At 38.6% G+C, this 26,118-nt stretch overlaps 1 protein-coding gene across 3 annotated transcripts in view; it reads left to right on the top strand.

Annotated features, from left to right (window-relative positions):
- CELF2 (CUGBP Elav-like family member 2) overlaps window positions 1–26,118 on the top strand; it is a 378,834-nt gene that overhangs the window by 60,973 nt on the left and 291,743 nt on the right. For all 3 annotated transcript variants that reach the window (XM_082279909.1, XM_082279906.1, XM_082279907.1), the window contains exon 2: window positions 7,259–7,294. In XM_082279909.1, the coding sequence (XP_082136035.1) occupies window positions 7,259–7,294 (36 nt within the window). The remainder of the gene's footprint in view (window positions 1–7,258; window positions 7,295–26,118) is intronic.

The following is a 26,118-nucleotide window of genomic DNA, read 5'->3' as shown; positions in this document are numbered from 1 at the left end:
GGAGTTGGTACCATGGTGGATTCTCCCCCATGTTCTTCCTGCTGCTTGCTGTGTCCTAGAGAGCCAAATCCTGTACCCATATGCTTTTTTCTTTCATTTCCAAGCTGTTAACTTTCAAAATGCAACACTTGCCTGAGAAAACATGGCAACAGCCACATCCATGAAGGCAGGGTCTGACCTTGGAGCAAAGCACCAGAATGCGATCTTTCTTCATTTCTTCTCCATGCCCTGGCATTTCTCCCTGATGACCCTGGAATTGCATCCCATCCATGCCCCCATTACCAGTCGCTAAAATCGACACTGCTGTGTTTCTTCCATAATTTCTATCTTGCTCTTTAATACCAGAGCAAAAGATGTATGAAAGAGAAGTTTCATCCGATGTCTGGTGGATAGTTAGACTAGGGGCCAAAATCCGAGCTGGGAGTTGTAGTTAAGTTGCAAGGAGTGAGAATTTGGCCTGAATTATGCTTTGACTTGCAAGTCATAATATCGCTGTCTTCAAAGACGTTGGGATGAAGGTTAAATAAAAACTTAATTTTTTATAAAATATGAACTAGTCACAATGATGAAGGCAGCTTTTAGTTGGGGTATTATTTGTACACAGGATGTACACTGGACTTGAACAGTTTTGGTGGCAGGTAAATCACTGAATACATAGAGATTTCCTTCTTCATACCTAGGGAGGAATAAAAAATTCAGAAGTAGCAAATTTAGAATACTGAAAAATGTGGCTTTTAAAAATAATCGTGGGAGAAAACAACAAGCATGTTTGCTCATGTCCTTTATCTCAGTCAGCTAATCTTCCAGAATGTCACATTGCATAGAAATAGATTTTTACATATGAACTTGTTACATCACTTCCTAAAAAAAGACTATTTAGCTTGTACTTAAATAGCACATTCAGAGACTGTTTATGCAGAATTTCTGCTGCAAATGTGTGATCCTTGTTAGGTAGCTAAGCCCGGTGTGAAGCTTTAAAATGGCATTGTATTTATTTGCTACTTACTGTGTGAAAGAATACTTACAGAAGTATCAGTTTGAAGGCTTGATAGTTTTCAATAGTTTAAGGGTTTTGAAAGATGAAATTGGTTTTGACCATTTTCATCTCTAGTTGGCATAGGGAACAATTCTACCAAAAAGATATGTAAAAAGCATGTGATATGGAGAAAACAAAACCTTCTCTGAAATCTATCAAATTAATCACAGCAAAACTGAATCCAGAATTTAAACCCTATATTTTATCCAAATGTAGCCAGTTTATGTTGCTTCACGCTAACAAATCTGAGAAACTATCCAATTTAAGACCAGTGAAATATCTTGTGTCTCACAACGGTATTTCAATACACACTATTAATTCTTCCAAGTCAAGGCAGACGCAGTCCCCAATGTGATTTTAGGAAGAGCAGAGACAACAATGTGTCTTTGGAGGTTCCATTTTTCACCTGGAATGTGAAATCAATATCCTGACCATTTGTGGTCATTAAAAATCCCACTGCACCATTCTGAAAAAGTAGAGGCATTGGCTCCCAAGTCTTGGTGAAGCTCTGACAAAGTAACTATATTCCTCCTGATACGACCTTCCTTTTAAAGCTAATTTAAGTTCCTCTTCATCTGTTCTCCCCTGCTTTGAGTGGAAAATCCTTCTTATCCCTTTGTAAACTTTTCTTTAGTTTCGCTTTATACTGACAATTAGTGGCTGTCTTGCCACATTACTGATGCATGTCTAGGAGCAGAGAACATGTCTGCAATTGTGGACCCTACAATTAGAAAAGCTTTATTGGTGGTCTGGTTGAGGGGTGTTGTTCAACAACAAATTTTGGAGCCTTCTCTACCCTGATTTTCTTGTGTTGCTCAGTCAGTGGTGCAGTGCCTGTGTGTAGGCAGAGCCAGGAAAGAGTGGTCAAAAAATCAGGTGAGTTGTTTGTTCTGGCAAGTCAGATTTGCCCCTGGGGCAAAGAAAAACTCGTGGTTATGGAAATATTTCAAGGTAGAACTTCCTAGTTATCAACATTATTGCAATTTGTCACACGCATCCGCGCCCTTGGCATTATCCAGTTATGCCCAATGGATGTTCCTGGAAAAAAACTCATAACTTTTCAAGTCATCATCCAAAATAACTAATTTCTCTTCAACATGTACTTTTTTCTGTTTACAAATATATCCCTTCCAGTAAGATCAATGCTTGTGTCAGTTGTGGGACTCTGTTTAGTGAAGGGTTGAATGTTTTACCCAAATCAGAAATATCAGCTTAACCTATTGGGGTTTTTTTTGCTTTAAGAAAAATGAGCACAAGTAATGGAAGTTTCTGCTTCTGTACATCCCAGGGAATCAAAGGCATCATGTTCACCTGTCCTGGAGAAGACAGGACCTTTTAACCCTCCTTGTTGAAATGTTGACTGCTGGCTCTGATGCTTAAAACCAAGACCTCAGGATCAGGACTCAGGGTTAGAACTCACCTCTTTCCAAAATGGAAGAATCCCCTGTTCTGCATCCTGGGGCTTCTCTGCTTGCATTTGATCTGCATTCTTATTAGCACAGCATACATATCCCGTCTCCAGCTTCGCCCTTATCCTCATGTGCCTTGTGTGCCGTAGGCGGGCTTTATCCTCTCCCCAAAGTGTGAGATGGAAAAAGGAAGAACGGTAACACGATTGCAGGAATGTGTTGCTGCCTTTTTTTGCATCTTCCCCAGCGCCCTGACAGATTGCTTAGCTAGAATCCATATGCTTTCCTTTTCAGAACAAAATTTTTCTTGTTGGAGACCTAAAGCTTCCAAATCATGAAGGGTCATGATCCTGCAGAATTAAGAGACGATTTCTAAGTGTAGTCTTGACTTGTATGGTTTGAACTCAGTACTTGCTCGGGTTACTGGTGTGCATTTAGCCCAGTATATATCAGATGACCTCAGGTGCCCTTTAAAACCTGCCCTCTTTCTTGTGCCTCAGTTTACATCTCTGCAGAAACACAGCAAAAATCATCAAATGGTTTGGGTTGGAAGGGACCTTAAAGATCATCTCATTCCAAGCCCCATGCTGTGGGCAGGGACACCTTCCGCTATCCCAGGTTGCTCCAAGCCCTGTCCAACATGGCCTTGGACACTTCCAGGGATGGGGCAGCCACAGCTTCTCTGGGCAACCTGCAAAATGTTGCAGAGTCAAACTTCAGAGCTGTGTTGTGCCAAATCCTGCATGTAGGTGGGTAACAACAGCTGCCAGTCAGCCTCTGAGAGCAGAGCACCATATGATTTCTCAGTGAACAAAACATTTAATATAAACACAACACTTTCCAGATATTATGAAGAGCTTTTCCTGAACAACTCTTTTTAAACAGAACTATTAGGCAATAAAGTCTGTTTGCTGATCTTTATGCAGATCTTCCCACTTCCACTTCACTGTAAGGTTTTGACTAAAATATTTATACTTTTCTGCTTTGGTATACATCCTACTCCAATCCTACAGGAAGGATTTCTCAGCCTGTAGAGAGAAATGACAAACTGCGTGTGTGGTGCTTGGTTCACCCACACTGGCTCTCTGGGCTTTGATAAGAGCTACGTGGTCCTCTCCATAGTGCAGAGCCTCTGCAGTAGGTCAAATCTCCTCACAGGTCTCAGAAACAATTGGTAAACCTGTGTTTTGCTTCTTTGGAAGACCCCATGGGAGGGTGTAATATTTTGGGGTGCAGACCTCCCACCCAGCACTGTCCTGGTTTCAACAGCACCTACGTCTTCCATATGTACAGATGACGTTGTCCCAAATCTGTCCTTTGCAGCTGAACACAAAATGCTTGGAAATTGTAAATGACCTCCCTGTAAATACTGCCCTGCTCTTCCCTAATGTCACCTTCCTTGTAACAGCTTTTCCAGGGTCTTCAGCCTGGTCCTCTCCCAGCCTTAGCACTGCTGTGCATTAGCTCATCCCATTTGCATTGGAGCTGATTTCAGTGGAATTCAGGGCAGCTCTGACAAAGCATTCAAGTTTCCATCCTCACTCTTTTTCAAGGTCATCCTTTCATATCACAGACAGGATGTAAAAATACATGATCTTATATTCATTCTCCCTTTGAGTATTATCCTCTTGTTTTCGTCCAAGAAATTTTTTTTTCCTCTACATACAGTAAATTTAGAGTTATATTTATTGTGTGTGTCATTGGGGAGTACTAGGGGTCTGAAAACTGGTTATACAAGTCTAGTTTCGATTTCTTGAATGACTACAGAATGAGTATCTATTATCTTTAAATAAACTTTAAGGGTTTTCTTGATGAGCAATTTGCTCCAAAAGATTTTCTTTTTTAAACTGTCATGAAATATATTTATAGAGTGGTGTTTCAATTCCTGATATTTATAGGAACACTTACAGTGGACATTAACCATCTTCAGCAGCCCATGTACCATTTACTTCCAGTGGCATAGGGGGGATAATTGTGTTTGTTTTCTGGGAAAATAATATTTTTGGTTTCACAATCTAAAGGGGGGCTAATGTGTTTTTATGGTATAAGTGTTTACTGAGCTGATGAGAAGCAATGAAATCTTCAGACAGTTGGGAAGTAATCAGACTTCATTTACTTGTGAGTTTGAGTTTTATTTGAATTGGATCTGTATTTCAAAAAGTGTTACCTTACATATTTTTGCTCAAAAATTGAATTTGAACTGACTAAATGTGAAATTGGCAACACAATTAATTACATTAAAAATGTATATGTTAAAGATCTGCAGTGTCTTTGTTTAACATTCTGATCACATTCTGATTTTTTTACCACTGCATCGACTATTTAATAATTGTTTCCACAATCTCTTGTAGAGAGGGTTATTTAACACGAATGAAAATCTTTAGAAATTTGGATGCACCAATCACTCACTGCTCTGCTCAGAAGCTGAGAGTGTGGTTCCAGTCTAACATCCACTTTTAAACCTACATGATTCTGCTTCTCGACGCTTCCTGCAGTACCCACCCATGATTTGCCAGGTTGTCTCTTTAAGCTGGATGAGCAACTGCTATTTTATAAAATGTGTTGCCATACCCTAAAGCAATAAGGTTTGTGGCATTCTGTTATTAGAACAGTAATGGTTATCTAAAGGCTACGGAGCCCCTTTAGAAGAAGAAACAAAGAGATACCCAGATCCAGGTTCTTTCCTTCAAAAAATATGCATTTCAATGAAAAGAGATGATGTCTGGGATTAACGGTGGAAAGGGAAAAAGTCCTGACTGTTGGAACCATTTAGTGATTCGGTTCTTTGATAGGTTACAAAAAATATCATATTAATTCTTTGAACTGTATAAATCATGAGTAGGGCTTGGAAAATAAGGCGGTGTGATACCAATGTGAGGAGTTTAATGAAAATAAAATATCTAAAATGTACAGATGTATCAAATAACCCCATAGAAACCGAGTCTGTATTGATCCACTCTAATTTCATTTTCTTATCTCTTTATATTCACTTCCTCTTGCTCCTGGCTGTCACCTTTGATGTCATTTATATCATGGACTTTGTTCATCACAGACACCTGCTAAATATTTACCTGTCTGCCTTAGCTGGGTTGGGAACTGGTTTTTTCTGAGGGAGCTTAAATATCTGCTTGACTGTTGCTGAGTATCGCATGCCAGAAAAGAGCATGAGCCATTTTTTATTTCTTGTTTAATCTTCTTTGCAACCACCAAACACAGTTCTGATCTGTGCCTTTTGAAGCAAAGCACTGGGAGGTTTAAGGCAACCTTCTGTGCCCAGCAAACTGCACAGCTTGGAGATAGACACTCTGAAAATGCAAAGCCAGGCATGTTTAGAGGGATCATTTCATTTCCTCTGACACTGTAATGGTGACTACAATTGCCAGTAACCATTAAGGAAAAAGCCTCGGTGTCACTGTGTGATGTCCAATATAAAAATAATAATTTATAATTAAAAAAATTATACCCTCATAGCTGCTCATAGTTCATATAGTGCCAAAAACTATGGGGGATCTAGAAAGATCTCCCGAAGAGGAGCTCTGAATTATTGTGGTTTAAATATATTAACTCTGTAGTTGCCCCCATCAAGAAAAGTGACTTCAGAATATGGGAAAAGGTTCATACTCTTGCAACAAAAATGTATAGGTTTAGTTCCAAACAAAGAGATCACTAGGCCCATAGTTTTGGAAATTGTTACGGCAAGAAAGATTTTGGGACCTATCTTATCTACTACCACCTGCCCTTACAAAAAAGGTTCCCCCCAGCTGTAAAAGAGGATGAAAGGATTTTCTCTTCCTCAGCTGTAAATAATAATAATAAAATATTATGCTGAGAATTGTCCCATACCATAAGTTCCATCGAGAGAGGTAAAATTTTGCAGTTTGCATCTCAGCTGAGGCAAACAGGGTATGAACCCACCAGTTGCCTTTCATGCAGCAAATTTATATATTGGACATAAATTTCATAACTGCACAAGAAAACTGCGGAATGAGATGGGAATCCAGTCAAATCTAAGACAATGAGCCCCCTTATGCCTTGTTGCTGGCTTTTTAAGGTCCTATGTATGGGAGAGAAATGAGAACCAGAGCTATCCAGCTATTTTCCTGATGCTTGGATAAGGTCTAGGCAAATGTGCTGGGAGAGAAACAAGGACACACAGTGGTGGTAGATCTGAGATGTATTTTAAGGACTGTGTACATAGGTAATGGTAATGTATTTAATTGTGCTTTAATGTGACAAACCACTACATTAATCCACTTCCACTATCTGGCACTCAGCTTCCTTCAAATAAATTGCCCACCCACAAAAGGTTTTTAGACAAGTAAACTGGATGAAAAGTCACAAATTCAGAAAATAATTATTGTTGCAGACCAGCATAAGAAGATTTAACATTAGCATGGTAGTTTCTCAGTGCACAACCTGATTGTAGAACTGTCTAATGCCTTGCTTTTGCTGCAGCACTGAAATAAAAGGGAACATTTTCCACCGGAAAATTGGCCCAGTGCTACGTTTTGTCTATGTAAGATCATGCAGTGCTGGCATTTGAAATAGTGATAATTTTATGCCTAAAAAAAATGAGTAATTGTACCACAGAGAACTTGATTCTGATGAGATCCTTAGATCACACTCCATCATCTGCTTTTTCACATTCTTTTGTATACGATCGGGGGAATCGCATCCGCCAGTGACGCGTTTGCGTACCGAGCTGTGGATGTGTGTCTGCAGTCCTATAAAATACAAGCGGTATAAAGGCGTCTTTAAAATTTTATAGCTGTTTAAAACACAAACTAAGTTTTCCTCCCTTTGTGTCTTTCAGAGAGACTGCCACAGAGTTATCTGGAACGTTACCAAGGTAAGCAAGTTCCTCTAAACTGCGTCTGTGTGTCAGTGTCTAGAAGGTGCTGAAAGAAGCACAACCTTTGGAGCCAGAACATGATCCTTTTCCTGAGGAAAACTGCTGGGATACTGAAAACTGGGGTGCAGAGAGGAGAGCACTCCCTGCATGCCACAGACAGACAAATTACACCGAAATACTGGCACAGCCAAGCCCACACAGCTTAAAGCGACGGGTTGAAGTTGCTTTGAGGCTCAACACAGTTGTGCACCTGATGAGAAAAATCCCAGCTGTGGCTTCCTTCCAGCTGTGCAATTATACCCATGGCAGGTGGTTTGGCTTTTGCTTTACATTTCACCTGAGGGATGAGAGGAGGGAAACTTGGAGGTAGGAGGAAAGAAACGCTGTGATCTTAAGGCATTTTCATCTGGAAGGCAGGAAAGCAGCTTAGACCAAATTCTTCTGTGCTGAGAAAGCTTTTCATAAAATAATAGAACTAGACAAGACTCCCAGGCTGCGAGAGAGGTTTTTGAAGAGAGACCTGCCTACATATTGTCAGAGGAGGCAATAAAATGCTGTAATCATGCAGACAGAGAAAAGGGTGGAGAGAAGGGAAACAAAAAAATCTGATATGGTAATCTGTCACTTAGCAGAGATGCCTGGTGAGTTAAAAAAGATGCTCTCAGTCCACTTGTATTTTCTGCCACTGGTTTGGCACTCTGAGGTGCAGGAGGTTTTAGTGGGGTTATGGTTTTGGGGGGTTCTGCTATCCTCTGATTAAAGCAGCATTGTAGTTCAAACAATATATAATTTTAAAAGAATATTTCAACAGGAAGGACAGTTTTCTTTAAGCATGGCAATACATGCAAGTTGTTTCTGATTCTAAGGCAGAGAAAAATATCTGCCTTTCTTTAGGGGGTGTGTGGTGTATATTAGCTGACTTTTTTATATTGATAAGCTGTAAAAATGTATATTTTCAGTATATATGATCACTTCATCCTCTGTAATGTACCTCTTTGTTCTGTTTGTACAAATTTGTGTGGTTTATATGATTTGTTCATTTAAATGATACTTTTTTTTTTATGGTTTGCTGTCACTTGGTCTCCGTGGTTGTGCAAGCAAATATTCTGGTGAAATTTTGCCATGCGTTTGAAGTGCTGACCAGTGATCAGGCCTACCTGACCCCAAAGATTTTGTTCATCTTCCTTGCAAAATAATTGCATTTCTTCATACACACACAAAAAAAAAAGAATTGGGATTCAACAGAGTAGCCACCTCCTTGGTCAGGAATCTCAGTATTGATGCTTAGCTGTATCTTTTAATAGTTTTAGTGCTACAATATTTCCAGTTTCACTGCACTTAGTGAGGTATTATAGGACTAATATACTGGAAACATGGAGTCCTTACACTGCAGAAATGAATTCCACTTCAAATTAAAGACAAAATGAGACACATAAGTGTTTGAATAAACATCCTGTTTCGTACTTGCCATTAATGATTGTCTAAATGTGCTTTTTGAATTATTACCACAAGGCTTTAATTTCAATTTCAACTGCAGCAAGATGTCACAAGTAAAATCAGATTATACCAGCAATGTGCACATGGCATCGTAACTGTGTTATAAATATTAAACCAAATGATCTTGTCATGATTTAAAACAAATGTTTCCAGCTAGGCACAGGTTGGCTTGTCCTCCAGCCTTCTCCAGGATTCACCTGTTCCTGCATTCCTCTAAGCAAACAGCTCCTTGGGGTTTTTAATCTTATGTTGTGATGTATTAATCTAATATTTTTTGTTCTCCTTTCAAATGTCAAGTGAATTGTTTTGCTATTATTAATTCATAACAGCGAAATAGTCTAATTTCCCCACCAACACCACATCTTCTGACACCTTCACCCTGAAACCACTTTACAGCTTATAAAATTTTAGGTGTTGCACCTTGAAATGACAAAGTTAATAACCACTTTCCCAACATTGCTGGGATTCCCATCACTGTATTTTGTCCAGTGGGGCAGAGCAATCCCCCTGTAACACTGGAAATCCAACTCTCCTTTGCCCAGGCAAGCATGATGCCTTTTCCCAGAGCAGTAATGACTCTTGAATATATTTGTGGCCAGGATTGCTCAAATCCTTTTCATGCACTTGCCAATCTGGTGAAAGGGTTTTCATTGCAAAGGACGTAAGTGTGAACAGATGTGTCTGTACTTGGAATATTTTGTCTGGCTGTCAAGAAAGTTTAGGCGCTGGTGGCATTAATTTTTTATTGTCGTTGTTGCTGTCATTAAAAAAAAAAATCCTCAAAAAGTCCTTTTGATTTTTTCATAGTTCAGTTAAAGAGGTGGAATTAGGGATTTGCTCACATAAAGTCCTGTAATTAGTCAGAAGTATTGAGGAGTATATTTTGAATATTTTCTCATCTTCAGTAGTAACCAAAAGAGGTTACATATGTGGATTTTTTAAAAAAAAGCAAATATAACAAAGTGTCCTGGTAAATGGTGGCATTTTAATATATTCATTTTTCATTAAATAGTGCTGATGGTTCTCTAATGATTATATTTAAGAGGAAGAAGAAATCACCCTTCTTCTTGCCACTGAAGTATGTGTATCACTGATAGGCAAAAGTAGAAAAATGTGAGTTGGTGGACATAATTTAGTAGGAAAGATAATAGATTAACTTTGCCTGTAGAAAGATATAAAAATATTTGGTACAATTATATTGTGTCAGTTCTAATTTACCAGTTATTTCTGATGATTTCGGGAAGCTCAGGCTTGAGAATGAATTGAAAATTCAAACTTAAAATGTGATAAAGAAGCTTTACAATTTTTATATTAAATGACATTATTATAACTATGAATGTATATTGTTTTTTTGAAGAAAGGCTTTCTGTGAGCAACAGCACATCAAAGAAGAGATCTTCACAAGGAAAACTTTACAATAATATTAAGTTGTTCATTGCATGACCTATTTAGAGTACTCAGATACTTCTTGTTGTAGACTACATAATTAAATTTTAAATGGAACATGATAAAGAAATTATACTGGTGATCCCTAGAGATTTGAATACCCTATTTGGATCTTTACAAGAGTGTAGCGAAGGCATACTTTTAAAATTTAATAAAGGTCTGGCCTATTTTTTTTTTCCTTTTAGATGTTCTGTAGCTGCTATGGCAGTTCTGTTTCAAACTGTGTTTGCTCTCAACACTTCATAGTCGGTACCTGCAATGACAGAGCAAACTTAAAGTATTAGAAGAAATACAGTTTAACTTGAGAAAGTCACCATTAAAAAATGACAATTAATGAATGGAGATAAACTTCAAAATCTTGGGGAAGCTAAGCTTGTAAGCTGGTAAGCCTTTCCTGGACCTGCCTCTGAGCTCAGCAGTGGAGGGGAGCAGTGAATGAACACGCTGAAGTCCTGGAGCACAGTGTGAAGCCCTGTGGGCATGAGGGAGATGATGTTTGGAGCTTAAAGGAGAACATACTCAGCTTCAATTTCAAAGGAATTATTTCAGTCTCTAGCCACTTCTGTTTGTTTCTGTGAAAGTTACTTTATATTTAAAGAAGAACAAATATTTTAAATATAGACTAACCGCATGGATTATTTATTTGCTTAATACTAGGTTAGTATTAATACAAGGAAAATCTGGGCTACTTTTCCACTTTAGTGTACTGGCTCAATTTTTCATTTGACTCAAGGTGTGTAAAGTTTAAATGGTCACTTCCTTCTCTAAGCTGTTAAAATAAGAAAAAAAAATCAAGCTAATTATTTGCATATATATTTTTCATGGAAAAATTTGTGGAAATATCACTTAATCACCTGCTTAAATCTTGAGCAAAGCTCTAGGAAACTTGTATTTTGAGGTGAAGGCCACCTTAAAATTGTCATTTTGAAATTTTTTTAGAAGCGTGGGAAGAAATCTGCAGTGGATACATTAATGTGAAAATAAGCAAGTGTGTTCAGAATGAAAATGGAAATCTTTGACTTGTCCTTTAATTTTAGTAATCTACAAACTTAATATATTTTAAACCTGTGGTCTGGAGTAGGGTGCAAACTTTGGCCCTCTTGAGCTGGGGTTTTATTCTCCACCATTCCATAAATTTCTTTACTAATGTCTAAGTTCCATTTGCTGTAGAGAGTTCTGTTCTCGAGTGTCTACAGCATTTTGAAAATAGAATTTAAGTACTGAAGTCACTTTGGTGCTTTTGAAAAATGTTAACCTGCAACTTCACCATTATTGAAATCTAATGCAACTAAGCTTTTATCTAAAGCAAAAAGAAGAATTGACAGCCCACCATATGACAAGCAAAATGAAATCTCTTGATCACTATCTGTCAGCAGTCTTTCTAATACCATTGTGTTAGGGAATGATATGTCTTCCAAGAAGCTCAGTACACAAGGTTTTGAATCATTTCTGTCTTGACAGCCTAACACAAGTAACTACTTGTAAGTGCTTGGATGAATTATAAAATCTATGTGGCTCTGAAGAGTGAGTTAATAAAACATCTATGAGCATTTTAATTACTATGAAATGAAAAAGATTTTTTTCCCGACAGTAATAGGGGCATGGTCTAAAGACCAACCTCACATCTCAATTGCTGTCTTCACTGGGTTTGCACGGACCGTGAGAGTTGGGGTTACCTTCCATGTTTGCTCTTTTGGCTCCCTCCCAGCTGAGATCTTCTGGCAAGCAATTTCTCTCCCTCGAGAACAACAGGTCATACCTTTCAACCCTCATGTTTTCATGTCCTCTCCTGTCACCAGTGCTGCTTTGCCAGTTATGTCAGGCTTGAACGCCCACCTGCCTACACCAGGCATGTCTCTGCCAAACTATGACAGAATTTTCCATACCTCCACCAAATATTTGCTGAAGCTTTATTCTCCCTTATATAAAGCAGGTATTTGGCATAGTCCATTTGTGACCCTCTCTTCTAATGGAGAACTTTTGTTTTCCACCTTCAAATAAATTTCTTCTCAAAACTCACTCTTGTTTTAGAGGCTTATAAATAATTGGTCAAGAAAACATTGCTCATCCCGGATGGCAGGCAGTGCTGCTAACATTAAAATATCTTGAATGTCAAACTATATGCAGTAATCCAGAGCTAGTCTTTGGAAATGATATCATCTTCTATCTTTTCCTAAACCACACCATTAAAAAGAAAAGAAAAAGATTCCAGTCCTCGATATTTAAATGTTCTCAAGTCAACTGTCTTAAAGAGCAGATTTTCCATAATTTGGAGATCTGGATGCCTTCTATTTTCTAAAGAAAGTAATTATTTTGAAATGAGATGAGAATTTAACTAATCACTCCCTTATCAAAAAAAAAAAAAAAAGTAAAAAAAATCAGATGTTTGACCTTTCTCTTTGCCTCATTTCAAAGCATTACTTCTTTCATCTAAGCTTTGAGCTGCTTTTCTGTACTGCCAGCAGGACTGCCTATAGCCCACTATATCTGCTGTAGAGGAATGCCCTGATGGTGTTTGGTCTTTGAGGCACTGGAATATAAATTAGAGTAATTATTTGGGATGGTAACAGGTTTGGTGTTATTGTAAGCATATCTGGAGGTTTTGAGGAAATAATACACAAGGTCTCTTCACTACTCTAATTTTTATTTTTCCGAAGTAAAGCGTCAAGATCCTTAAAATGAAACATGGAGCTATTCTTTGTAGTAGCTGTCGATATGTCTTTTTTTGTTGTTGTTTTACAGCTATTTTGAAATATGTTTTTTACAGCTGATGATAATCTTAAAACACACTTATGTGCAATCTGATCCCTTTCTAAAGAGATATTTTTAAAATCTTAAGAGGAGCCTAAGGAGCATAGAGGTGATTATCCATATGTGCTTACTGATGACTTGCATTCAAAAATTACTAAGATACCAGTGGCAGGATTCACGTTGCCTAAATTTAGCTATCGCAGAAGTCCTCTGTCAAAAGAACCAGGGAGAAATTGAGAGAAACAGGGGGCTCACCTCAGGACAAGGTGAATAACCTTGGGAATTGTTTTTCTTCCTCCATTGCCTGGAAATGGAGCCTGGGGGAATAGCACAGTCTAGATGTCACACCTGATGATAGCTTTAATTTAAGGTGAGCAGCCTGACTTTTACAAGTGTTAAAGTGCCAAGTGACGTAAGCTGATGCCTGCTGGAGTTTTGAGGACATTGGCATGCTTAACCTCAAAAAAACTTTCAATATTTCGTACTTAAGTCCTAAATATAGATCCTGGGAAGGAGGGGAGAAAGTCAGACAGAATTGTTGGAGGTGAGACAGCTCTGACCCAGAATGCAGAAACTCTTCTCACAGTGTAGAGCCCTCAGAAATCACAGCAGTCCTGAAATGGTTCCTAATTATATGTAGCCTTTGAATCTTAAAACTGAGTGTAAGTGATTTTACTCAGAGTCCTGGTTTTGGAACCCACAACCCTTTTTACCCAGCAAGTGTAGGCATCTCCCACAAGCGTTAATGAATTTGACAGCAGATTTTTATCTTAAAAGTCTGGTAAAGCTTTTGTTTTTATTCCCTATTGTGAAGCTCAAAAACTAGAGACATATTCCCTTCTCTCTTTTTTTTTTTTTTTTCTGTTATTCACCTTAACCAGACTTCCAAGCATCTTTTCAACTTGTTTTACAAAGCATTGCTAAACGTGCCCAATGAGGATAATGTGCAGTAGAAATGAAAGGACTTAGATGTCTCCATTTCCATTGCTGAAGGTGAATTCCAAGATCGCGATTATTTTTATTTACACAGTACCTAAAGAGTACTAAATACTTTATGGAACAAATAGAAGACCTCTTGTAAAAAGCACGCATTCCTATAATCTAATTTTAGTCTCAAATCAGGCAGTATGAATGCTAAGCAGCAGGGCTTGAAGAAACACAGAAGGTGTGTGAGGGCCACACTAACGAGATTGAGCAGTTATTTAGGTTCATTATCTGTCCCACTTAATAACACCATAATATCTTGCTGGTTTAAGTTAAATTTACATTGGCCTGTGGAGAACATTTGACTGACACAAGAATGGTATTTCTTGGGTTTGATCAAAAAATGAGCTTTTGAAAAGGGGTTTGAATGAAGGTAGAGAAAGGGACCATTACACGTGGATTTTGAGATGCCATTCCAATGTAAGAAGCAGCAAATGAAACCAACTTAAATTGCTAAGCCTGTTTCCCCCTCCTCACTTTATTTCCCAGCGCAGCTGAAATACTTGTGCTCCAAGTTAGGGCTTTGTACCTATCCTTTACTTAAGTGTGGATTTAGCCCTTAAAACTATACGAATCATTTTATTTAGAAAGTCAGTGCAAAGGATGAAACTTGTGGGAATAACTCCAGATGTAAATATACATTTTGGGGGGAAAGAGAAATGTACACATATCAGCTTCTGGAGAAGCAAACCAGCAACTTCGGTCAAGGGGAGATTTGTTAACATGGCAGAGGAGCTTTATCTTAGTACCTCTGGTGTAGCATGAACAAGGCATGTGTCATATATTATATAAGATAGAGTATTCTATCATATGTATTATAAATAGTTAGAAGTGAACTGCTCATATACAGAATTCTTAGCATCATCCTTGCCATTGGTCCCAGAAAAGCAGTAGCAAGAGATGTGCATGGAGCAATGTCAGGAAACCCACACTGCTGTTCCTAAGACAGCAGACTCTGGTTTAATGCTCTCTTCAACATTCTCTGCCTCCTGAGTATTGCTTTTATTTATGAAATCACTGCTATTGTAGCATTTACAAAAATTGTGACTATTTGAATGTTTCCAAAAGATTTGCTATAAACTGAAAGCAAATCTTAGACAATTCTCAGTAAATTATTGAAAAAGGTTTTAAAAAAAAACCCTAACACATTCCCTGGTGTTCAAGGTTAACACTTTATACTTCATCTACATTATATTAAAAACATTTTTACTGGAGTCCATAAATGTTACACATTTTTAAAAGGCAACGAGCACAGTGGGACTAGAAATGTTGCATAAAACCAGACACGAGACCTGCAAGCAGTAATTGCTGCCTGTTTTTTTTTTATTTTTTGAGGGTGCTGACTTGAGATTGCCTCTGTGAGATGATGCCCATTTTTCTGCCTATGTCTTGCCATTGGAAGCAGGCAGCCCCTAAGGTTTTTTCTGTGGTCAGCAGTAGGCTCTGAGCCCCAAACTCCCATGTTGGGAGCAGTGTCTCATAGCGGTAATTCTCTTAATGGTGGGGAGATTTTGCCAGTTTGGAGCCACAGAGGACCTACCCCACTTTCTGTGTACATTCTCCCAGTGCATTTTGCAAGTTGTGCCCTACACAGCACTTCTACAGCAGCAAAGTGCTTCTGTGGTTCTTCTCATTGCTGGGCTATAATGGAAAATATTTTTCATCCAGACCCTTTGGAACTTTTAGAGCTTCCACACCATTTCGTGCAGGGAATGTTTAAGGCTCTGCAAAGCTGTGATGTAAAGCAGCTGCAAATCATGGCTTTTTGCTGTAATCTAACCTTAATGAATGCCCGTGGAGAAAGAAGGAGGCTAGGCTTCACCTGACACTAATAAAAGCCAACCCTACAAGCAGAGAAATTTCAGCCTTTTCTGTATATTTTGCTTCTAAACTTTTAGATATAAATGCCACAATGGCTCATATGCTTAATTTTGGAGAACAGTCCTGCTGATATCAAAGTGATTGCACAAGTCAGTGCAATTTTAGCATGAGTATTGCTGCTTACTCATTGCTGTGAGATGAATGTCCTCTGATTTGATCCCAACGTTGCCACTAAGACTGCAGACAGCTCTACTTGATCAAGAAAGAAGAATAAACACATAGCAACTCAGTTTTGGTAGCATCCTCTTGAAACGTGAACTGAGACTCATAAACTGGAAGCTTAAAAGAAGGCCCTAAATGGCTCCAATACTATTTAGAGGCAGGGATTTTGTTAATTGAAAGTGCTGGACAACTGCAGGCGCCACTGACTTTGGTTCAAAGGATAACTGTGCTTTTCTGCACCAGGCTATTAATTCAAGTTCTTAAAAGGTGTCTGTGACATTTAGGAAACCTTCAATGCTTGGAGCTCAGGAGCCCATCTTTTAAATAGCTGTTCAAAATTTAGTTTCTTTTTTTAAGCTTTTCTGTTGGGGGAGACTGATGCACCTGCACTGATGTGCTCATGGATGCCAAAGGAGCTGTGGCTTGTTGCAGTCGCTGGTAGCTTTCATTCCAGGATTGCACGGAGCAGTAAGCAGAAGTTCCTGCAACTATAAAGTTTCATTTAACAAAAATGAAATATTATTATTCATGTCATGAGTAATTGAATCCCCAGATGTTCTCATTTTCTATCAATGGTTGGAGACAATATGACTCAAGATAGGCTGTGACAACATGAGTTGATTTCTTTCTCTTTTTTCTTTTTTCTTTTTTTTTTTTATTTCAAACCTGCAAAGTGACTGTGGGGGATTTTTTTAGCTGATTGCTTGGATCTGACATTACAGGCTGTGCAGCTGTAAAAAAGACCTTCTCATTTTCATTGAGAATAAGTAAAATAAAATATCGCAGAAATAGCATTGCTTTTCCCTGGTCCTGCCCCTGTTTATTTCTGCAAAGATAACTGGGATAGAGCAATTGAATTTGGAAAGAAGTCTGCAATAGAAGATGGTTGCTGCTAACACTGAATATTCAGAAAGTGACAATAAAAGTAATCAGGTTACTAAAAAGCCACCTGTTACTTTTTTTTTGTTTTTTTCTCTAAAGCATAGAGTTTACTTTTTTGTCTCTGAATTTATAGCAGAGATGGGAAGTCCAACTCCTTAGAAATCTTATTATATGCAAGGTTATTATATTCCTCGTTAAAGTTAAGTAGGAAAAGAAGCCACACTCACTAACATTTCTAACGCTGCTAAAGATGAATGTTTGCACGAAGGAACAGAACTAGAAAAGCTTTAAGTGCTCGTTAAGGCATGCACACACAGTGCATACAGGCAATAAGTCTGTTTTGCTGAACTGTGAAATTGCCCTGAGTAATTTCTCTAATAACAGAACAGATATTGCCCCTCTGACCCCAGAGGAGCTCCAGGCATGGTACAGCCAGTCCGGGTATCAGCAGAAACTTTTGCAACCAAAGCATGGGCTGCAAGCTGAGCACTGGAAAATAAAAGAAACCTGAAGGACAACTTGTAAATATTTTGGCTGATTTAAAAATTCAGAAAAGGATTAATGATGAAGGTACTTCATTTATTGATTTCCCCCCATGACCTATTCTTCAGAGGAGCTGCACTTTTGTGTCCAGAGCTGTGTTTGACAGCTGCCTCCTATTTCCAAAGACAGTGTTCATTCCACTATGAATTGAATGTACAGTAGCAGAAACTTTTAATTGACATTTCTTTTTATCCTTCTTCTACAGAAATGATGTAGTGCTGATGCTTTCCCTCTGTATTATGGAGAATGCCTCTGGAAATAACAGTTCTGTAGCTGGAGCAGGAAAAAAAGACCCCACAGAATCCCTTGGGATAATGCAGCACATGGAGAAATAGGAAAAGAAATCATATGAGAAAAACATTCAGTTAAAGCAGCAACTTATATCTTCTCTTTCAAAACTTGCAAGGTGAAAAAGAGCAATGTGGTTTAAAGGGGATATTGATTTGGTGGAGCTACGCATGAACTCATGCCACAACCCCAGTACTTCTCCAGTCCCTGAACCTCTCAGAATTAATGCAGGGGTTTTAGACTGATTGCTTGAAGTCTTTCTGTAAAAAAAAAGCATGTCTGATGAATGGCAAGGACTTGAGGAGATTTAAAAAAAAAAAAATAAATTAGAAGTTTCTTTAAAGGCCTGAGAAAACCTTTGTCAGCTGTACTTCCTTTTAGTGCTGTATAGTTAGAGCAAGGCAGCCAGAGACTCAACCTCATTTCTTCTGCCTTCCATTTTGTCTTGTGGGTGATTGACTTCCTTCAGCAGCTCCATCAGGTAATGTGACATAAATGGGAAAAAAATTCCCATCATGAATTCATCTTACTGTGCCAGGGACCTAGCAGACATTTTTAGTTATTCACCCATTTTAGAAAGAATTTGAAGCTCAGGCAGATGTTGAAAGTCTGGCATGTGAGTTTGGTTGCTGTTCTCTAGGAGTTTTTCAAATTTTTATCGGAAGTAGGTGATATTTTATTAGCTTGTAGAGTGCTGTGGGGCTTTGTTAATAGTTCTGGATAATAGAAAACATGGGGCTGGAGCTGTTTATCTTCACAGCAGCATAAGAGATGTTGTTCAGGAGAAAGCCAGTGGTTTGTCTCTTCATCTGGAATTATCTGGCATCTGCAGTGTAAAACAGGCTGGCAAAGTTGAGAAAAGCAGTCTTGGAAAGAAATATCTGGAGAAAATATTCTCAGCCCCAGCTCTCTTTTCAGAGAATAAGGCAATGTTTCCATGCTTGTTTTCTGTGCTTTTATGACTTTTATAACTCCTACTATTCTACCTTTTCAAGAGATAGGAATGTCCAGTTTTCTTCTGACTTTCAGCTGCAATGCTTTCTTTGGATTAACCAAAACCAAAAATGTTTCCTTTCATAAATTTAGCTTTGTATTAACTTCATTCTGTAAGACAAAGCACAGATTTAAAGAACTGTGTACAGAGTTTACAAAAACAATAAATAAGGAAACAATGACTACCAATAAATAAGGAAAGGCCACAGATTCTCTCTCCCCTGCCCCATATTCTGTATTTATCAAAGCTGGTCTCTTCTGACCTTCTAGAGGCTTATAGGATTTATGGTCTCTATAAATCTTATGGTGAAGCATCAAGTCTAAGATGAGAAAAATCACACTAATATGAGAAAAAGACACACAAAGCAAAACAAAAATCCCAAAACCTCCATCAAACCCATCTTTAATATTATTCTGCAGTGTGAGAACATCTCAGAGTAACTAGAGACAGTTGCACACGATTTTCCTCTGTCCAACACTGCCTGTGCAGCACTCACCAGTGGGCTGCTGCTCTCAGGCATCAATGCATCAGTCATCATTTACTTTTCACACCAGGTTTTTTAGACGTTATTACATGTAGAAATTCTCAGAATGTGCTTTCCTAAAAAAATCTGCTTCAACCACCAGTCTCTTTTACCGGTGTTTCCTGACTGAAAAAAAAAAATCTAGAAAGAAAAGAAAAAAGGGCTTTTATCACATATCCCATATGTGCTTTATGGTGCTGAGACTTGATAGCTGAGATATGATTTTATAATGAAAAATCCCCTAAGGAAGTATGCAGATGTACTGTGGAAATATACTGACACTCTGTGCTTTATTTGTAGGAAATGTATGAACATTTTCTCCTCTTCTTTTTAATGGCAAAGAATACTAAAATAAAAAATAAGCTTGTGTCACTTGTGAAACTCTTGAGGATATGTCCAAGTGGTGGATGAACTATGTACATGTTAAAATGGTACTCTGCAATGCATCCCCCTAAAATTTGGAAAGGATGACTATCATTGATGATATCACTGTCTCCTTTTTTTCTTCCCCAGTTAAATCTGTAGCCTTTTGAATTTGAAATGAATGCTGCAGCTAGGGAAATTCAGCAAGATGCTAGTAAAGGGGACTATTGATGGCATGCTCTATACTGGAAAGTTGTCTTGTTATTGAATGCAAATGTGACTTAGATATGTAAATTATATTCAAGATTTCATCACTAAGCCTTTAATATATATATAGAAACTATCTTAAAGCATTTAAATAAAATGTTAATTGAATGTATGGAATAGTGTTAGCAAGCTCTTTCAAAGAAAGCTTCAATTCAAGGCACGTAACAAGGAAGCAAGTGCTCTGATCTAGTCAAACAGAACCTCCCATGGTAAAAACCTATAATTGTTTTAAAGTTCTCCAAAAACCTACATCTCTGTTCTCATCTCATCCCACACACTGTGATATTCCTTATGTTCCTCACTCTCCTCTCTCAAAGCTGACTTTCTTTGTAGCCTTCTCCCACTCCCAGTGTGCTGCCTTCTCTCACCTCCCACGCCTGGAGCTGCCTCCTGCTGCCCATACAACAAGCACTTTTCTACACATCCCAGCCCTTTTCCTTTCCTTGAGCTCGTCTGTGTCTAATTCCTTGCAAAGCCATCAGGATGTCTTGCCCTGCATCAGAATCCGGAGGGTGAACTCAGGAGAGCTCAGTAGTAAGCCAAGCAGTGAATTTAGAACTTCTGAGAGTAATCATCAGATGGAGCAAATGACTGATCTTCATAATTACAAATAAAACCACACTTATTTTAAAGGCTGAAGAGAGAGTGATTGAGTTAGACTGCATCCCTCTGGTGCTCATGGAAATGCTTTCACAAGCAACAGGGCAGCTGAGCAGTATTGGCTTTAACCAGCCCAGGTCAAATTCATCAACAAAAGCTTTAAATTAGCCATATGAGCTAGAAGTGTGGGAACACAGAAGAATGAGCATCTCTTGCTGCAGCTCTGCTTTTGATTGTCACTCCTTACCTGCTCATTAAGCAGAAGGATTTGGGAGGTATTTGCTAAGTTACCTTCCAGTCTGCAGATGGTCTGCAACAGTGACAGCAGCTGTTCCAAAAACAAGCAGCGAAGGGAGGTATTATTGCTCTTTAGCTATGTTTACAAATTTGTAACAAGACTATTATTTAAAGTGTGGATTTTTGCGTCTGCACACAATATGTCATTATTGAAATGTTGGTGTATTGATGGAAGGCATCAAAGGAATGTGGCACAGAGAAATTTCTCTGCTTTGGCATGGTTTCTTTCTTCCAGAGCTTGTGTGAATCTTGTAGGTTTGGGCAGAGGTTGCACAGATTAATGCTATAACCTGTGACTTGTGCTCCCATGACCAGGGAGCTGGGGAGAAGGGCAGCCACATGGTACTGCTCAGCTGATGGGAGTTTGCTGGGGAAGAGCTTGGGTTCAGGAAGCACAGAGTTCCACACTGAAAGATAATAAACAGAAATAAAGTGCATCTAATTCTTGCATGTTGGATGCACTTCTGATGCTAGAGGAAAATTGCCAGCTAGGAATGATTTTTACAGTCTTTTTTCACAAATCCCTACATCCACAGACCGAAGGAACCCAGCCACGTGCTGTGTCTTGGGGAGGCTGTTGGAGGATGCTCCTGCAGCAGCAGCTTGGACAGGGTGTGCTGCTTTAACCATGATGCCTTGTGGCTATGACCCAAATGCACAATTCATGCAAACAGGACCCTCTTCTTGAAGGTCAGGACCCACATTATACATGAGGAGTGAAAATTAAGGTCCTGTTCACGGTCTTCTGGTAGAAGCTTCTGATTTCCAGTGTATCCTTTCTGTTGTGCTTTACATAAAATGGTTGCTTTGAAGATGTTTTTTGCTTTGCAATTCATCTATGAATGGAGGTTTCTGACTGGTTTTTTCTATGAGAAGTATACACAGGAAAAAAAAAAAAACAACTAAAAAAGAAGAGAGGAAATGCATGCAATAAAAATTTTAATATAAATTCTAAACTTTCTGGTCTGGAAGTGAAAATGCAAACAGCCTCAGTTCCATTGGAAACATGTTGAGTTTCCGTGTGGCTCCCCACTTGCATGATTCATAGCTGGTGTTTATGTTATGCCTACTTGGTTTTGAAGCAAGCCAAGCTCGAGCTCTCCACCTTCTCAGGTGAAGGGATTCATCCCACAGCTCCATATTGGAGTGATATGAATCATTCCTGTCTGTTTTCACTGCTGACTCAAAGGGAACTTATGGATCAGGGTTCCCATGGATAAGTCCATGTTGGAGACAAGTGGAGTTAAGGGAGAAAAGTTTCAGTTTTGTCTTTCCCATTGTTTCAGTGAGACTGGGATTATAATTTTCATTTTCATGAAATAATACAATACACTGTAGTGATGTACATGACCCACTGTGTGGTAACATTTGATGAACCATCTGGCAAAAGTAAGGCATATGAATTGAAGACTATGGCAAAGTGAGGATGTGTCATGAGGTTTTGAGCATTAGTTGTTAATACCTATACCTATTAGTTGTTAATAATAAGATAATTACCTTTCTTAGGGTATTTGTTATTTCTTGATATTGCTTGTATATTGGGAAGCAGAACTAGAAAAATGCATGTAAGAATTGCACCTTGCTGAACTGGTTTAATTAGAGGTCAGTAAAATGCAAATGGGAGAAGAAGAGCTGATGCAGATGGTTTGAATTTGTTTAGATTGCACATGAATATAGAAAATATGCATTCTATAATGTAAGACTGAAGGTTGTACTGGAGTTCACTGGAAGAGGAAGGTGAATATACTGTAGCTATTCCCTGTTAGGGGAGGTTGAAGAAAAGATCATCATTCTCTTCAAAGCCAAAATGCTGGTATTTGCAAGACTTTTCCCTCAAATAATGTAGCCAACAACTGCGCAGAGAAAGATTTCCTGTGTTCCAGTCTGCTGTCATTCCTCTAACCTTTGAATACACCTGTGTAATCAAATCAGAAAGTAAAGGTCTATCATTTACTTCTCTTAATACCCTTGGACAGATTGCTGTCTCATTAAAAAGGCTCGACAAAGTAATTCAAGAACTGTAAGGCACTAATAAGACACTGTCTTTAAAAATGGATTGGCTAAGTAGAAAGTCTGGCAGGTCCCCAGGATGAATATCTGGCCACAGGCTGGAATTATTTCTCTGCTAATCTCCTTGGTGTGTTCAGAGGATCTATTTGCATCTTGCGAAGTGGGAGGTTTGGAGGCTGCTGACCCATGAAGAGCTCCCATCTGTGGATCCAGTTTGCAGCGATGCCAGGTGGTGGCTGAAGATTGACTCTTTTCTGCAGCTTCAGTCCATGGGCCAGGGCAGCACCTCTGATCAGAGGCTTATTCAGAATATGCCCTGCCCTGAACTGTATTTACTTTTCATTAGGGTGATGTATATGCTTAATGTAGCTTTGTTTGCTGTGCTGAAGTAAGTTGTCAGAGTTTAGCATTTTTGGTTTTTCCTACGCAGCCTTGGGAGAGGAGTCATTGGATTTTGGAAAGAGAATGGCAAAGAGAGCTGAGAAAATCAGAAACCCTGCACCTTACTGAGAAGTGACTGGGCACAGCTCTTTAAAACACAGGGTTTGAGGTTGTACAAAATTGATCTGGAAAAGATGCAAACTCCATATGGACTAAATTCAGATTGAGAATTAAAATGCTACTCACATGGGCACCAGCTAATACACCAGCCAAATTCACTCCATTATTAAGTTAAGAGGCTACGAGGTGACCCTCATGAAATGTATTAACATAATGTCAATAATGAGTCTTTTTATAGGAAGGTGTTGAGGAAATGCAGGCAGAGTTTGTAACATGGTACCACGCTTCCAGCCTGGCTCGATTCTCAGTTCACAAAGCTTTATGTCATGGATCCATCTGTTCCCAGGAGATGGGTGTGCATTGATGCCATTTTCATCGGCTACTTTGTTTCTAGCTTGAAGCTTTCTGAATTCTCTGGAAGTTGCCTGAGACTTGGTTATTTGTCGCCTGGGGCTCACTGTTGCCAAGATGCTCAGCATGGAGCAGAGATTGCCTTCACAGGCTGGGTGGGACCTTTACTTAACTCTATCAAGGCTCATTAAAGCTTCAAATCTCTGAATGCACTTTAAAAATTGAGTGACAGGAACTTCTGGGAAAGTTTTGTTGAAAAGCCTGGCATAACTGAGTAATTATAATATAGCAGTACTTCATGTGCAACTTGATTGTCACAGCCTGTGTCAAGAGAACTCATAATTTCTGAAGGATAAGACCATATGTTCCAAAAAGAGCTTTCAGAATGTGAGACACTTGTTTTGGAAGTTATTTTTTTGTACTTCATAAAAAAAAAACAGTGTTATGAAATGAGATTAAAAAGATCCCCCACACTTAATTAAACTGATCCTTCGAGAAGAAGTCCCAAACCTGTTGGATAAACATGTTCTGAGGTTACTGATTTACTTCTGAGTGCATCTGAAATAAAATGTTACAAAAATAGTTGAAAGGACACTGTTACCCTAAATATAAGGATGCTTTCCCACTTATGCAGTCTAATGCACTTGTTGAGGACCTCTTGGCATATAATGACAATCATCTTGCTGTGGATAATTGGCCCCTGAAACAAGGTATGGACAGGAGAGTCCACCAAATGTCCAGACAGATTTGTGTGTAGCAACTGGAAATATTACATGCTGTAGTTTACATCAGCATTGAATATAAATGTAGGTGACTTCAGTGTCTTCCATTTTAAGCTGTATCTAAATCACCTGTACTGTCCTGAAAACTTTTTCTCTTCGTGAATGCAATGTGGAAAGGTGATCAGGCGTCACTGGCATTTAAAAGTCAGAACTGAACCTGAGCTGACATTCTGAGGTCGTAAGACTTACACAGAATTTTGCCCCAACAGGAAGGAATGATATTGACTGAATATTTCAGCCTGCTTTTGGAGACTCCGAATGTACACTGTGCTTATATTTTTAGAATGAAGATTTCATTTTCATTGCAATATTCTAATAGTGGGATGGTGAAAACTAGCAAGAGTCAGGTTGGTGGGTTGGCATAGTTTTTTTTTTCCCAGTAAGGGACAAGCACACAGAGAAATGTGATTTTTGTCCCAAGAGATTCTAATATATAATATAGTTACAAGTACAACTTGATTGGCTAATTAAGGCTATCCATGTTAGATTTCCAAATAGATTTTTTTCTGCATTTCATACTGAAGAAAAGGGCCAAATTTGCTTGCCTTGCCTGGGAGAAGTTTTACTTCCATAATTGCAAAAAATGGGATAAAATCACTCTTTTAAATATTTTCTTGTCCCAGCTGTGAGACTGTCAGGTCATCTTAGCTCTGCATACTTAACATCTTCATTTTACTGCTAACTTTCTTTAAATTAGGGCAGCATCATGAAAAGTCTACCTGTAAGTTTATTCACCTTAAATACTTGGAATTTTCTAAATGTTTTATGTATGTTTAATTTTACCTTTTTTCTTAACACTGCATATTTCAAATACCTCCTCATCTCTAGATTTCTAGTGAATAATTATTAAATACATGACAGGTACCTCCACTTGAAGGGATCGATGTAGATTTGGCATTATTTTGTACTTGAAACTTTTGCTGACCCACGATTGCCATGGAGTATTGATTCAGACATTAGATGAATCTGAGCACTATGTTGTACCTGCATATTGACATCAGTTCTGCAGATGTCCTCATCTGGAATGGCTGTTCAGTGCTTTTTTAATGCTCATTAGAGAAAATAAGCAATATCTTCCCAAGGAAAATATTTAAAATAGGTTGTATGGATTGTTTCTTACTCAATGGGGAAAAATAAGCTTTGAGACATATGGAGTCTGAGCTAGTGGTCAGTGGACAGCTTCTCTGAAGAGGTCTAAAGTCATATGAAGCCAACTTTCCCCTTGACTCTTTATGAGAAGAAAAAAATAAACAATTCCATAAATCCTTTCCATTATGCTGTCTCACAGAATAATATCTAATAGACTGACAGATGCTAAAAAAAATCACCCATTTTCCATGATCTGTCAAGTTAATTAGACACATTCTGCCTATGTTCATTTTATGTTCCAAATCCCAATGATTTGGTTGGCTGGCTTTTGGCTGGGCAACTTGCAGTGTCTGCAGGATGTGGTGTTGTCTGTAAAGGCTGCACCGACTGGCATTAAGAACAAAGCAATTCTGGAGAGCAGAGCCTTCATCAGGCAGATCCCTGGTAAATGCTGATGGGTAAGTAGCAAAAGGTATTTCAGAAGTGATGTGAGCTGCCTCTGCTTAACAAAATACCCACCTTTTTCCTGGTTTTAGCTTGTCCCAGTCCTCATTTCGTAATCTACTCAAACCACAAGAGAACTGTTTAACTAATGAATGATTGAAAAGTA

This window comes from Coloeus monedula (assembly GCF_965178545.1).
Source record: "Coloeus monedula genome assembly, chromosome: 4".
Taxonomy (NCBI): Eukaryota; Metazoa; Chordata; class Aves; order Passeriformes; family Corvidae; genus Coloeus; species Coloeus monedula.
The sequence above is the reverse complement of the archived record's forward strand: the minus strand, read 5'-3'. Positions and strand labels throughout refer to the sequence as shown.